The 15,145-nt window shown below is 44.0% G+C and overlaps 1 protein-coding gene across 2 annotated transcripts in view; it reads left to right on the top strand.

Moving 5' to 3' along the window:
• Window positions 1–13,916, top strand: part of LOC540403 (protein FAM170A) — a 32,137-nt gene extending 18,221 nt beyond the window's left edge. Inside the window, exons 6-10 of one of the 2 annotated variants that reach the window (XM_059888700.1) lie at window positions 189–6,818; window positions 8,574–8,714; window positions 9,498–10,281; window positions 10,524–10,583; window positions 11,330–13,916. In XM_059888700.1, coding sequence (XP_059744683.1) covers window positions 6,749–6,818; window positions 8,574–8,714; window positions 9,498–10,281; window positions 10,524–10,530 — 1,002 coding nt within the window. In that variant the 5' untranslated portion in view covers window positions 189–6,748 and the 3' untranslated portion in view covers window positions 10,531–10,583; window positions 11,330–13,916. The remainder of the gene's footprint in view (window positions 1–188; window positions 6,819–8,573; window positions 8,715–9,497; window positions 10,282–10,523; window positions 10,584–11,329) is intronic. The other variant, XM_059888701.1, reaches the window with a different exon arrangement.
• Window positions 13,917–15,145: the final 1,229 nt, after the last annotated feature.

Genomic DNA, 15,145 nt, shown 5'->3' with positions numbered 1-15,145 from the left:
GTTGAATATATATATCCCTTGAGAGGGAACCAGGACCCTGCCCACGGCTACACTATTGTTTCTTTTAACTGTTCCTTGCTTGTCTCCTCAACCTCTCCCTTTCCTAATTATCAACTTTTTGAACCTGGAACATATTGGAACTCATAATCACATGCTAGTAAAGTAATGCTCAAAATTCTCTAAACCAGGTTTCAACAGCATGTGAACTGAAAAATTCCAGATGTTCAAGCTGGTTTTAGAAAAGGCAGAGGAACCAGAGGTCAAATTGCCAACATCCATTGGATCATAGAAAAAGCAAGAGATCCAGAAAAACATCTACTTCTGCTTCACTGACTATGCTAAAGCCTTTGACTGTGGGGATCACAGCAAACTATGGAAGATTCTTAAAGAGATAGGAATACCAGACCACCTTACCTGCCTCCTGAAATATCTGTATGCAGGTCAAGAAGCAACAGCTAGAACCAGACATGGAACAATGGACTGGTTCCAAATTGGAAAAGGAATATGTCAAGGCTGTATATTGTCACCTTGTTTATTTAACTTATATGCAGAGCATGCGAAGTGCCAGACTGGATGAAGCACAAGCTGGAATCAAGATTGCAGGGAGAAATATCAGTAATCTCAGATATGCAGATGATACCACCCTTATGGCAGAAAGCAAAGAAGAACTAAAGAGCCTCTTGATGAAAGTGAAAGAGTGAAACAATTGGCTTAAAACTCAGTATTCAAAAAAACAAAGATCACTGTATCTGGTCCCATCACTTCATGGCAAATGGATGGGGAAACAATGGAAACAGTGACAGACTTTATTTTGGGGGGCTCCAAAATCACTGCAGATGGTGACTGCAGCCATGAAATTAAAAGACACTTGCTCCTTGGAAGAAAAGCTATGACCAACCTAGACAGCATATTAAAAAGTAGAGACATTACCGACAAAAGTCCATCTAGTCAAAACTATGGTTTTTCCAGTAGACATGTATGATGGACCGTAAAGAGTTGGACCATAAAGAAAGCTGAGCGCTGAAAAATTGATGCTTTTGAGCTGTGGTTTGCAGAAAACTGTTGAGAGTTGCTTGGACAGCAAGGAGATCAAACCAGTCAATCCTAAAGGAAATCAGTCCTGAATATGCACTGGAAGGACTAATGCTGAAACTGAAGTTCCAATACTTTGGCCAGTTGATTCGAAGAACTGACTCACTGGAAAAGACCCTGATGCTGGGAAAATTGAAGGCAGGAAAGAAGGGGATGACAGAGGATGAGATGGTTGGATGGCATCACCGGCTTGAAAGACATGAGTTTGAGCAAGCTCCAGCAGTTGATGATGGACAGGGAATCCTAGTGTGCTGTGGTCCATGGGTCACAAAGAGTCGGACATGACTGAGTGACTGAACTAAACTGTTTGGAGCTCAGGGAAGGACATGGAAGCTGAATGAAGCCTATTTCCTGTAATCAAGACCAGAAAGACTTCTTTTGCCCAGGAGTCCCACAGGGTCCTGCTCTCTATCATACTCAGTGCAAGGAGCTGTGGAAAATTTGAATATAAGGAATCTTGGCCTCTACCTTCCAAGGGTTCACATCCTACGTTGTGAGGAAATCAGACACATCTATTATGAGTCTCCTCAAATAAAGAATATGAGAAGAATAATCACAGAGGTACAACTAACATGCTATGAAAATGTATGGTCCATTCTCACCAGGATGTTTGGAAGGGCTTCTTGTAGAAAGTGGGATTTTAGTTGAACTTAAAAACAAGTTGTACTTTGAAAACTTGCACTTTTGAAAGAAGTGACTTGAGCAAGGGACTATCCTTTGATTGAAGGCAGGAAGTTTGATGTAGCTGAGTGAAGGCTGGAAGGCAAATGTTATGTTTAGCTTGGAAAACTCAGTAGGGTTTTCAACCCTGCTGGGTGTTGAATGTTTGGTTGAATATTTTAGATTTTATTCTTCTCATATTGAGAAGCCATTTAAGATTTGAGCAGGGGAATAATATTCTCAAAGAAAATATCTATGACTAGGATGCACTGAAGGGAAGGGGAATGACATACTCATTTATCTACAATTTGGGTAAGAGAGGAAGATTGCCTCTAATTCATTAGATGTGCATTGTATCTGCAGGAGCAAAATAAGCAGCATATCTTAATGCATAAATCTTCCTCCCATGTACACGTCCTTTTTCATCACGGAGCAAGTATTTGGCAGCCAAGTCATCTTTAAAGTAATAAGAACAAAGCTATTTGGAATAGATGTTTCAGAACCATTTGTTACTTTGCGCAGACCTATGAGCAAATAGGGACGAGCTAAAGCATTTACCCTGTAATGCAGTTCTGCAGGGGCTGCCACACTATCATATATACTTTTATCTTGGCTAAACTCTAACTGTTGCCACCACTATTACTCAAAGAACTGAAGTGTCAACAAGGTAATCAGAAAGCAAAGTGGGAGTCAAGAGTTTTTCTGTCATTGTTTCTTAAAGTCTCAGGAAGATTGTTTCCTTTGTATTCCCTATATTCAGAATATAAAAGCCTCCCAGACATCTAATCTTTACCAGGTCAAACATTTCAAAAGACAGTGAGACTATTTTCCAGTTGCTTTTCAGTTTAAGGTAAGTGTTTTAGGGGCTTCCGAACTCTCCCTCTTGAATCTATTTATAAAAAGGAAACAAAACAAAGAATGAAGTAAATGCAATATTATCCCAACTACATTGTCCTGGTATAAAAATTCTAACAGAGCCTAGTGGAAAAAGGTTCTGAATCATGATCTAAGAGATCTGAGCTCTAGCTGTAATTTTGTGAATGCATAGCTTCACAAAAAGCTATGTCATGTCTTATATTTAATGGGGAGATATTAGAATTTTACTATATAGCTTCTGTGCTATTCAGTAGTATTGTTCACAATTATTTTTGCCTAATGAATCTGGAAAATGGAGAGACATACAATAAGATTGTGGTCCACAATTTTGGGTGGACGTGATGTGTGTTTCTTTGGGGCCAGAATTCACATTACCAATGTAAGGCTCCAAAATTCTTTCTCTCTACAAAGATGATTGAGAGAGAGAGCTTTGTCAGCCTGGGTCCAGGAATAAGGACTATGAGGATCAGAACTCCTAGCCAGCTCATAATGGACGTGCACAAGGAGTCAGAAATGAACCTTTGTTCTTTTAAACCACTGAGATTTGGGGGAATTACTTGTTACAATGAAATTATCAAGTTTATTCTGATGGATATGGTCTCCAAAGAATACAACTGGGGTGCATGTGGAAAGCCCCAGGGATACTGAAGGTCCTACTTTTTCTTAAGTTTTCTATAGATAAATGTCAGAGCTGCTTTGGGGGGAATTGTTTCCTATCAGTGAAAATACTGAAATATAGACTGTACAATCTCATGAAGGTGGTTGTGTGATATAATAAGGCATTGATGGTTTTCTATATTTTTGGCACAGAGCTCTGAAAACCTTTGGAATTTCTTAACTGCTGAGAGCAATGAAAGTGTCTTTTGTTACGTTAATGAGGTGACTTTTGGAAACCTTCTAAGGGTGGAGGCTGGTTGCTAGTGGAGCCAACCAAATGATTAGAGGGTTGAAACTTTCATTCTCACCCCTCTGGGGAGGTCAGAGAGGGCTGGAAGTTGAATGGTTCACCAAAAGCAAATGATTTAGTCAATCATGTTTATGTTATGAAGCCTCCATAATAACCCAAAAGAAGGGGTTTGGACTGCTTCTGAGCTGGTGAACATGTGGAGACTTGAGGAAAAGACATGCTCAGAGAGCAGGAAAGACTTGGATCCTTTTCCTATGCATCTCTTCCATCTGACTGTTCCTGAGTTTATATATATATGTATACATATATAACATTTTATATATATTTATAAAATTAATAATATGTAGTAAGTAAAATGTTTCTCTGAGTTCTGTGACTCCACTTTGTGTGAATGAATTAATCATGCTCAAAGCAACTGAAGCACAGGTGGCGACCTTGATTTGCTACTGGCATCTGAGAGTGTGTGCGTGTGTGCGCGCTCTTGTAGGACTGAGCCCTTAATCTGTGGAGTCTGATGCTGTCTTTGAGTAGGTAGTGTCAGAACTCAGGTGCATTTTTACAGCCCTCAGTATGCGGTCCTCACTTGGTGGTATGGGGAACCCCCTGACCCTCCGCACTGGACTTGGAACCATAGCTGACTCTGGAACACCGTGGGTTTGAATCCACCTATAGGTGGATTTTTTTCAGTAGATGCACATCTTTAGAGTCAACCAAACATAAATCAAGTTTCTAGCTGAGGTTGGTTGAATCTGTGGATGCGAAACTTGTAAATACGAAGGGATCAGCCTGACAGTATTTGAACTCGCTGGTCAATCTTAACTTCATTAAAAATGGGAAAATTTTTGTACTTTCTGTTGCAAAGCAATAGGATAGTACACAGCATCACTTACAAAATAAGCTTGTAGTAACGTGAAATTGCATCTAAATCTAATTAATTCTTCAGCTCTGACTCTTTATAAGGAAAATTAGGTAAAAGGGAGCATCTTAAATAACATCACAGGAATATAGTCAATAGACTTCTGTGGAAAATTCTACAGGATAAATTACTTAGTTTCTTTAATAAATCAGTGCCAAAAGAGGAGGGAGAGCTGTTGTAGACTAACAGACACATCAGCCAATTGCAACATGTGGACCTTGTTTAAATTTTGATTTCAATGGACCATGTATAAAAAAGACTTTTTAACCCAGTTGGAGGAAATTGAGTATGGCTTGGTTATTGTGCTAAAAAGAAACGATGATTAAGTTTTGGGGGTGAGATAATGATGTTGTTATGTTAGAAACAAGTTCTTATCTGTTGGAGATAAATACTATTACATTTAAGGAGAAATGACATAATGTCTGAGATTTGCATTAAAATAGAACACTTCCCCCACCCTCCCCAAACTCCTAAACTAAAATAAATGAGTAGAAAGCTAAGTGTGAGAGTGAGTGTTTGTGTGTGTGTGTATGCGCAGCAGAACAAGAACGGCGGAATATTAATAATTGTTGAAACTGAGTGATGAGTAAATGGCACTGCATTCCTACTATATCATTCTCTTTATTTTGTGTATGTTTAAAAATTCCTACCACAAAAAATAATTAAAAGAAAAAATCCTCCATGTCCCTTCTTTTCTTGGGATCCAGCAAGAAACAGGAAGATTAACTCTCATCAGCAAACCCTCACGAGGCTGCTGTTGTCCTCTCTACTCTCTTCGCTGCCGGACACTTTCAATCATTCTGGAATGCCCTTTCAAATGGGGGCCCGCCTCAGTCCCCAAGGTGTTTCTAATGAAAGCAGTGACTTCTGGGAGTCCACCCTATCCCTGGGTGCCAGCACTCCCACTGGATCCTGGCCAACACCTCGAAATGAGGTGTACCCTAATTCTAGAGTGGAGTCAGGAGGATCCAGATGGATTGCCACTTTTAACTGGTATAAATTACAGCCCGCAAGCAGAGGTGTGCAAGAAATAGTATGACACTTTTTTTACAACTCCATTTAATTTGTATTTTAAGCCTTGATCCTGCTGGTGTCCTGTTTGGATTTCCATCCATCCCTATTTGGAAGTCATACAGGGCCAAGGTTTTGAGGGAGGGGACAGAAGCATGGTCATTGTTGACTGGAGCACACAGTGCAGTGAAGACATCCATCAGCTCGGACGTCTTGCCTCCTTTAGGTTTGGTGGCTCCTGTGCCATGTGGGCTTCCCTTGTGGCTCAGTGGTAAAGAATCCACCTGCCAATGCAGGAGATCCAGGTTCCATCTCTGGATCAGGAAGATCCCCTGGAAAAGGAATAGTAACCTGGTCCAGTATTCTTGCCTGGAAAATCCCATGGATGGGGAGCATGGCAGTCTGTAGTCCCTGGGGTCAAAAAGAGGCAGACACGACTGAGCAGCTGAGCAGGCATGTGCCAGGTGTGGGACAGATTGCCATGATTCTGCTTGTATGCACACTACAGCCATCTCCTTCCAGAATTTTTGCCCCACTACCCCTCCAACCACACTTGAGAGGCCTTTTCTCCTCCAGGATCCACAGGCATCCCTCTCTGACTTAATTAGCGCCTTTCAACACTCCAAGAGGGAAAAAAGACAGTATGTAATTTCAAAAACCTGCTTCTGTTACATTTCTGTTCAAGTATCTTCTCTTTTCCGTGGTGTTTGGGATTTCAGAAATAAAAGCCAAGATCATCAGCATGCCATTGCTGCTACACCCTGCCCTGTTCTTCCACTGGCCAGCGAACACAGGCTCTGCTACCCACTTGAATGCAGAAGGGAAAGAGTGAAATAAAGGGAGAAAAGAAAAAAAAAATAAACAGGAACAGATTAACATCTCAAAATATCCTGCTACATTTGAAAGATGTGAGAGTTGGATTCATGTGTGATGTTCTACTGGGAAAAAGGAATTGTTCTTGAAAATGAAGTCTGTGCTGTTGCAGAGACAGCGTTGCCCCTAGGTCCACAGAATGCTCTGATGTCATCACTGAGGTCAGAGAATCCTGCTGTGGGCCTGGCGACCTTTGAACCTTAACAGCCCTGCGCTGTGGAGAGCACTGGGCAGTGCTGCTGCTTTAAGTGGTCTGAGTTCTTCAGCCACTTTGGAGACTCAACTGCTTTTACTTGATTTAATTATCAAGTCATTTCAGCGGGTCTCCGGAGAGCCAAGAAGGGCCAACCTGTAGTGAAGAGGAGGAGCTGGACGTGTGGCATCTTCTTCTAGGGGGTCTTCTAGTTGGGACCATGAAAAGGAGACAAAAGAGGAAACACCTGGAAAATGAAGAGTCCCAGGAGACTGCCGAGAAGGGAGGAGGTATGTGGGGGCAATTTGTCTGGGGCACGAGGGTTTCGGGGGTACTGAGAACCTGTTACATATGAAGCAGGGAGCAAGATACCATTACAGTCTTGGTGATGTTGCTGTATCCTTCTGCGGGGAGGTCCCTGCGGTGTGAGATGACACAGAAAGACCAGATGCCCCAGGCAGATGGGAGATCAGTCCTGCTGGTTTGAGGACTCCCCAGGGGCTGCAGGCCTAGGGCTTCGTGGCACTCGCAGAGGCTGTATCCTGCCTGCACAGACCTAGGCATGCAGCTTTTCTCAATCTTCAAGTTCTTTCTACTTCTCTTTGCTTTTTCCCTGGGGTCACGGGCTAGGGGACGTGAAGGATGCTGAGACAGACCCATGGGTTGCATGGCCCCTTTTACCAAAGAGGAAAGAGAAGCCTCCTGAGCTGAAGGCCTTGTTGAAAAGTATCTCAAGGAGTGGAATGCTCTTCAAAAGGAGGTTGTTCGTCTAGGGATGGTGTCCTATAGAAAACATGGAGGTTTTATTTATTCAACAGGAAGAATTTCCTGAAGGAGATCAAGGGAGAGGGGAAGGGCCTTCCAGAACCTGAGACCACAAGGGTGGGGGTGAGAAATGTTGTTAGAGTCCTGTGGGGAGCTCTGAGGGCCACGGCTACAGGGTGCCTGCGTGCATTAAGCGTAGGTGAGCAGTCACCCTGGGAGAGGGGGTGATCACGTGAGGAAGTGGGGCAGAATGGAGCCTACCCCAGAGTTCCAGCTGGAGGCCTAGGCCCCATATTAGAGCAGCACCTCCCACCGGGCCCAGGGCCCTGGCGACTGTAGGGTGGGACTTGGGAGCAGGCAGCAGCTGGGACAGGATGGGGAAAGCAATGACTACCCTGCCCCTTACACATCAGAATATTTCTGTGTGTGGTGGAGGAGAGAGAGTGGGAGAATGGGGTAGAGTGCTTACCAGATATAAAGTCTGCATGGTAAAATTCTTGTCACCCTGCTGGGACCTGGGTGACCCTCAGCGTGTGTAAGGGGTGTTTCACGACACAGTCACTCATATACTCATGTACACTGTGATATAGCAGAAATATCACACACTTCCACATATAAGCTCCTTACTAAACTACACATTGAAAATTGGGTGTTCTGTATTTTTGTTTGCTAACTCTGGCACCCACTGAAGTATTATGTACTGATTATATTTTTATATTATTTATATTTTTGTTTAGTGTCTGTCTTCCCCTACTAGAACGCTTAGCTTTACCAGAGACCAGAATAATGGAATAGTGCCAGATACATAGTGACTGCTCACTGAATCTTATTGAATGAATGAATGAACACAAACCATAAATGCAAGCCACACCATGTAATGAGGAAGAGTTACATGTCCCATGATTCCTGAATTGTAAACAGAAACCATGCACACAAATGCCACAGACACATACACACATTTGCACTGTGCTTACCTGACTCCACACTTACCACAGACTTAACTAATACACATCACTCATATTTCTATATACTTACAGTCACCTCTCAGACCTACATTCCCCCAAATACACCAACAGAATAGTTATTGATTTTAATTGAATTCTGGGGTATATACCAGGAAACATGCTCCAAACCATGTATATTCACTACAAACCATACACTACAAACCATGTGTAGTCACTAACATGTGTCAGATGCTTGGTAAATATTTGTTGGACAGACGACTGATGAGCAAACATGTCCACACCACTCTCTCTCTCAGTCTCTAATTTCTCTCCCAGGAATCTCAAAATCACAAGAGGATCCCCCTCAGCTAGGATGCACTGCAGTGGCCCGAGTCTGCCCCCAAGGGTCAGGGGAGGTCTCTTCTGCCTCTGAATACTTCTCCTGTGTTTCTTCTCCACGCAAGCTCATCCACGGTGGTAAGGGTACGGGAATCCTTGAGTGTAGGGGTGCTTGGCTCTGGAGCAGGGACACACAGATCCAAACAAGGCTGAGCAGAAACCCAGGGTTTTCAGAGGTGGTCAGGGCCCTGTGGAGGAGCCTGGGGAGGACATCTGAGCTGTTAGGAGGGCGTGGACCAAGCTCAGCGTGGGGGTGTGCGAGTCTTGGTCCCACCATGGTAGGGAAGTTAAGGAGAGGGGCAGGAGAGGTCTGGGCTTGAAGTGGAGAGCAGAGGGACCAGGTTTAGCATCTTTGGAGGGACATGTAGGGCTTGTCTTTGCCTTTGTTTTCAGAGAAGGACAGAGTTCTTGAGCTCGGCCCAAGGGCAGGACCATGCCACTCAGGTCCACACACTTCCCACATGCATCTGCTCTCCACTCGGCCATTCTCAGCCCAGACACCAACCCCAGGCAGGCGATTCCCCAGGGCCCTCCTCCTATACCACAGCCCACCTCCCACAAGTAACACATCAATGATATTCCCCAACTCACCTGCTCCTCGTAAACACACCCACCAGCATCCCTCACATACCACAGCATGCCCCCGCACCACACTCTACACCCCTGCACACAGATATGGCTCTAGTATCTGCTCCCCCACCCACAGATGAAGAAACACAGATGCCAACACATACCCCACCCCATCCTATGACCAACAAACCCCAAGCTCATGACACAACTGTGTCATGCGGATGTCCCTCCCCACCCTCAGCTCCTGGAAGGACCCATACATGGTCTTATGTTTCTAATTTCCTTTCCCAGGAATCTGGAAGTTGCATCGAGACAGTCCCCAGCCTAGAGCACCCCTAGCCCATCTTCAAGAACAAGGGGAGATGGCTCCCCTATCACCACATGTCTCCTTCTCCTCCCCTTCATCCTACAAGACCTGTGCAACCTCTCTGCATATGAACAAAGAGAAGAGGGGCATGAAAATATACTACATGCGGGTACAAATGAAAAAGGGCGTTGCTGTTTCCTGGGAGGCAGAGAAACCTTCAGAGTCACTAGAAAAGCAGCCGAGGAGGGAGGAAGTGACCCTTCCTGAGGACGTGCGGGCAGGGACTCCTCCCTCGGACGTGTCCACCAGAAACCTCCTGTCTGACAGCGAGCCCAGCGGGGAGGAGAGAGAGCATGAAGAGAGGGCTGACTTCGACAGCCCCACCCCAGGGTCACCCACCGTCGAGGAGAGACCCCGGGCCAGGACACCCGACTGGCTGGTGACCATGGAGACTGGCTTCCGGTGCATGGCCTGCTGCCGGGTCTTCCCCAGCCTGGAGATCCTGCAGGAGCACGTGCAGAATGGCATCCGCGAGGGCTTCAGCTGCCACGTCTTTCATCTCACCATGGCCCAGCTGACAGGCAACGTGGAACCAGAGAACACCCCTGAGGAGGAGGTGGAGGACGAGGACGAGGATGAGGATGGGGAGGACGAGGAGCAGGAGGAGAAGGAGAACGAGGAGCAGCAGTCTGCAGGGGAAGATGTCAGCTTGAGGAGACCCTGGAGCCAGTGTCCAGGCTGTGTGTTCCATTCTCCCAAGGACCGGAAGTGAGCAGGGCCCAGGGCTGCAGCGGGAACCATGTCTTCTCTAGTCCTGCCTCTCCGCCCTGGCTCAGAAGGGAGAAGTGGGGCTTTCTCACCTCGGGGGACAACCGAAGAGGGTAACTGGGCCCCTTGCTTCTGGCCCAGGCATTTTAATAAAGTCTGTAAGAGAGAATTTATCCTGAGCTTTTCAGCTTCCCTTGGAAGTTCTCTTTAACTCAAAAGCATCTCTCTTGATTTCCACACAGCAACTGAAAATTCATGGGCCAGACGATCCTGGAAGATGGTGTGGCCTTCTCTTGGAAGAGGTGAGACCTGAGGTTGGCACAGTCTTCTAAGCCTATGTCGTGAAGGCCCAGAGGAATCTAAGGGAAGGGGCCGAGGAGATGCTCTGGGTTACCTGATGGCTCTGCAGTCGTATCACCTTGGGGCCCACGCAACACTTGGGAAGGATTGACCTCTGTTGATTTAGACAAGAAGGTGGAACATTTTGATTGAGTTTTCTCAGGGTCTCCATGATTGACTTCGACTCTAAGAGGATGTATTGCCAGCAGCTCGTTTTGGTAGAGAGAGCCAGGAGTGGTCTGGAAAGAACAGGGGCCTCGCAGGACCCACAGTTTGAGGTCTTGAGAGCCTATGACCTGAGCCGGGACCTCACCCTGACCACTGTACCTAGCCTTCTGTGACAGAGGAGAATGGGAGAGGGAGTCATATCGAAATGAGGTCCCCTGAGGTCTGGAAATATATTCCAGAACCTTCATTGTGTGATAGTTCAGTTCAGTTGCTCAGTCATGTCTGACTCTTTGCAACCCCATGGACTGCAGCACACTAGGCTTCCCTGTCCATCACCAACTCCCAGAGCTTACTCAAACTCATTTCCATTGAGTCAGTGATGCCATCCAACCATCACTGTGCGATAGTTGATCTGGAGCCAGACTCTGTGGTGTGTGTGGCTCTTGAGCTTCGAGGCAGAGGTGAAGGGTAACTCGACCAGCAGAACTCCTGGTGCTTCTTGTCTCTTCCTGTCCTGCCTCATTTGTTTTGTCCCTTCCAGAGAGAAGAAAGGACCCTGGAGGGAGTAGCAGACAGAATGCCAGTGGTCTGAAGGAGGATGAAGGGGCTGGCATTCAGTCCAACATCATATGACAGTATAAACATGATATGTAATAAAGGGTGTTTCCCAAACCTTTTCTGGATATTTTATTTGATTACATTTATCTACCTCTGTATCCACCAGTCAGTCCTCTACATCTGTATCTCTAGTGGTTTGTGAACAAGGTTTCACATAAGCTCCAAAGATGCCCACCAGCCTTTTCCAGAAGCAGCAGTCCCCAAGCTCCCACGGTTGATGAGGGTTCTGTGTGGCTAGTTTTCGAAGACTGGATGCCACGCTTCACATGAAAGCATGGCAGACCACACTGAGTTCAGGTAAAGTCACTGGGAAGTGGCAGGTGCTGTGGGAACTGTGTCCAGTGGGTCATGATTGAAAATGTTGTGACCAGTAACTTCAGAGGATGGAGGGTGGTGTCTGTGTCTTTAGGGCTGGCCTGGGAGAGAGACTGGCATGTTTTCACAATGAAACACTGGGACAAAGGAGGAATTTTCTCAGTCTTGAAGCTGTTGGTGGAACAGTTTCCTCCTGAGATGGTAAGACATTATTATAGTGCTGAATGAGGGGCCATCTGACCTCCATCAGGAATTTGGAGAAGAGATCACCATGTTAGAAATCTAAGCCAATTCTGATGCATTTCATTTTCTAAATAAATTCTGATTCTAGCCTCTCAAGGTTTTGACCGCATCACCTCTGAACTGTGTCTTCTCATCACTGCTACCATCCACTAGAGTCAAAGGCTCTGGGAGGCACTGAAGACTCACTTTGATGTATGATCCATGGTCTTTAAGGTAAGGGAGGAATAATGTATCTTCCTCATCTGGGTAAGGGGCCAAAATCAGGTTTTGGTAGGACTTATAGAAGGAAATCATTTTGCAGTTCAGAGATTTTTGTCAGTTTAAGCAGAATAAGGTCTAATTCCAAAGTCCCATGGGTTTATTTTTTTTCCTCAGGATATGTAAGGAGACTTCCACTGGGCTTCATTGAATCAACAATGGTTCCAGGGATCTGGTTTTGTCATTATTATTTAGATAAAAATAATAAGCCTGCTTCCCAAACGAAGCAGTCTTGAGAAAGAAGAATAGAGCTGGAGGAATCAACTTTCCTGAATTCAGATTATACTACAGAGTTACAGTTGTCAAGACAGTATGGTACTAGCACAAAAACAGAGACATAGACCAATGAAACAAAATAGAAAGCCCAGAAATTAACCCAGGCACCTATGGGGACCTTATATTTGACAAAGGAGGCAAGAGTATACAATGGGGGAAAGACATCCTCTTCAATAAATGGTGCTGGGAGGAAAACTGGACAGCTACATTAAAATAATGAAGTTAGAACATTTCCTAACACCATACACAAAGATAAACTCAAAATGCATTAAAGACCTAAATGCAAGACCAGAAACTATAAAACTCTTAGGGGAAAACACAGGCAGAACTCGATGACACAAATCAAAGCAAGATCCTCTATGACCCACCTTCTAGAATAACAGAAATAAAAACAAAAGTAAACAAATGGGACCTGATTAGACTTAAAAGCTTTTGCACAGCAAAGAAAACTATAAGCGAGGTGAAAAGACAACCCTCAGAATGGGAGGAAATAATAGCAAATGAAGCAACTGACAAAGGATTAATTTCCAAAATATATAAGCCGTTCATACAACTCAATACCAGAAAAACAACCCAATCAAAAAGTGGGGGAAAGACCTAAACAGACATTTCTCCAAAGAAGACATACAGATGGCTAACAAACACATGAAAAGGTGCTCAACATTGCTCATTATTAGAGAAATGCAAATCAAAACTAAAATGAGATATTATTACCTCACACTGGTCAGAATGATCATCATCAAAAAGTCTACAAACAATAAATGCTGGAGAGGGTGTGGAGAAAAGGCAGTGTTGATGGGAATGTAAATTGATAACAGCCACTATGGAAGATGATATGGAGATTCCTTAAAAAACTAGGAATAAAACCACGTTATGACCCAACAATCCCACTCCTAGGCGTGTTACCCTGAGGAAACCAAAATTGAAAAAGACACATGTATCCCACTGTTCATTGCAGCACTATTTACAATAGCTAGGACCTGGAAGCAACCTAGATGTCCAGCAACAGATGTATGGATAAGGGTTTGTGGTACATATACACCATGGAATATTACTCAGCCATAAAAAGGAACACCTTTGAGCTAGTTCTAATGAGATGGATGAATCTAGAACCAGTTATACAGAGTGAAGTAAGAAAGAGAAAGAGAAATACCGTATTCTAACATATATATACAGAATCTAGAAAAATCTAGAGAAATGATACTGAAGAATTTACTTACAGGGCAGCAGTGGAGAAACAGACATAGAGAATAGACTTGTGGGCCTGGGGAGAGGGAAGGAGAGGGTGAGATGTATGGAAAGAGTAAAGTGGAAACTTACATTGCCATATGTAAAATAGATAGCCAATGGGAATTTGCTGTATGGCTAAGAAACTCAAACAGGGGCTCTGTATCAACCAAGAGGGGTGGGATGGGGAGGGAGATGGGAGGGAAGTTTGAAAGGGAGGGGGTATATGTATACCTATGGCTGATTCAGGTTGAGTTTGACATAAAACCACAAAATTCTGTAAAGCAATTATCCTTCAATAAAAAAATAAATTAAAAAAGAAAAGAAAATGTGGTACATATATATAGTGGAGTACTACTCAGCCATAAAAAATGAAATAATACCATTTGCAGCAACATGGACAGACCTAGAAATTATCACACTTGGTGAAATAAATCAAACAGAGAAAGGCAAATATATGATTTACATGGAATCTAGAATATGATACAAATGAACTTATTTACAAAACAGGAACAGATTCACAGAAACAAATTTACAGTTACCAAAGGGGAAAGGGGATGGGGAGGGATAAATTAGGAGTTTGGGATTGGCAGATACAAACTACTAAATATGAAATAGATAACCAAAGGTCCCACTATATAGCACAGGGAACTATATTCAATAAAAATAACCTAATGAAAAAGAATGTGAAAAAATGTACACACTCACACATATATATATAAAACGGAATCATTTTGCTGGTCACCAGAAACTAACACAACATTGTAAATTGACTATACTCCAATTAAAAAATTGGCTTCATGTTCCCCAGTCTCTCCATCTGGGAATGGCTCTCTCATCCATACAGACACATCCCTTCAGGATCCCGAGTGTCTCCTCTCACAGTCATCCCAACTAATTTAGAATTTGAAGTTTATCCCTCCCTTCCAAACTCATGCCACCTGGGAGATTCCACTCATACTATGACATTTTCTGCATACTCTATGATCTTCACCTTGGTTCCTTTTCTCCTGCTCTTGAACTTACCAAGATTTATCCTTTTCCCCTCTTTTCCTAAGTCTTTATCATGTCTTACTTTCTTGAGAGATTTTTTGACTTCTCTCTTCTGCTGACCTCCACATAAATTGTTAGGAAATTGGTCATTATATGAGAGTTCTCACTGCTGTTCCTACTGGGATAGAGACTTCCCTGTAAGCATGGACTGAGGGTAACATGAGGGCCTGTAGGCAGGATTTAGCGTTGCAGGAAGCAATTATCGCTGTGCTTACCTATTCTCGCAAGATCCAAGTTGACTGTGGAAGAGGGAATTGAGGCCTGCAGCTTGAATACTTTTCTGACCAATACAAGTTCACATATCACAATGTATCTTCTCTGCAATGTGTGATAAGTCACTTCAGTCACGTCTGACTCTTTGTGTCCC

Source organism: Bos taurus, chromosome 7, assembly GCF_002263795.3.
Source record: "Bos taurus isolate L1 Dominette 01449 registration number 42190680 breed Hereford chromosome 7, ARS-UCD2.0, whole genome shotgun sequence".
NCBI classification, from domain to species: domain Eukaryota; kingdom Metazoa; phylum Chordata; class Mammalia; order Artiodactyla; family Bovidae; genus Bos; species Bos taurus.
This window is presented reverse-complemented; position numbering and strand designations above follow the sequence as displayed.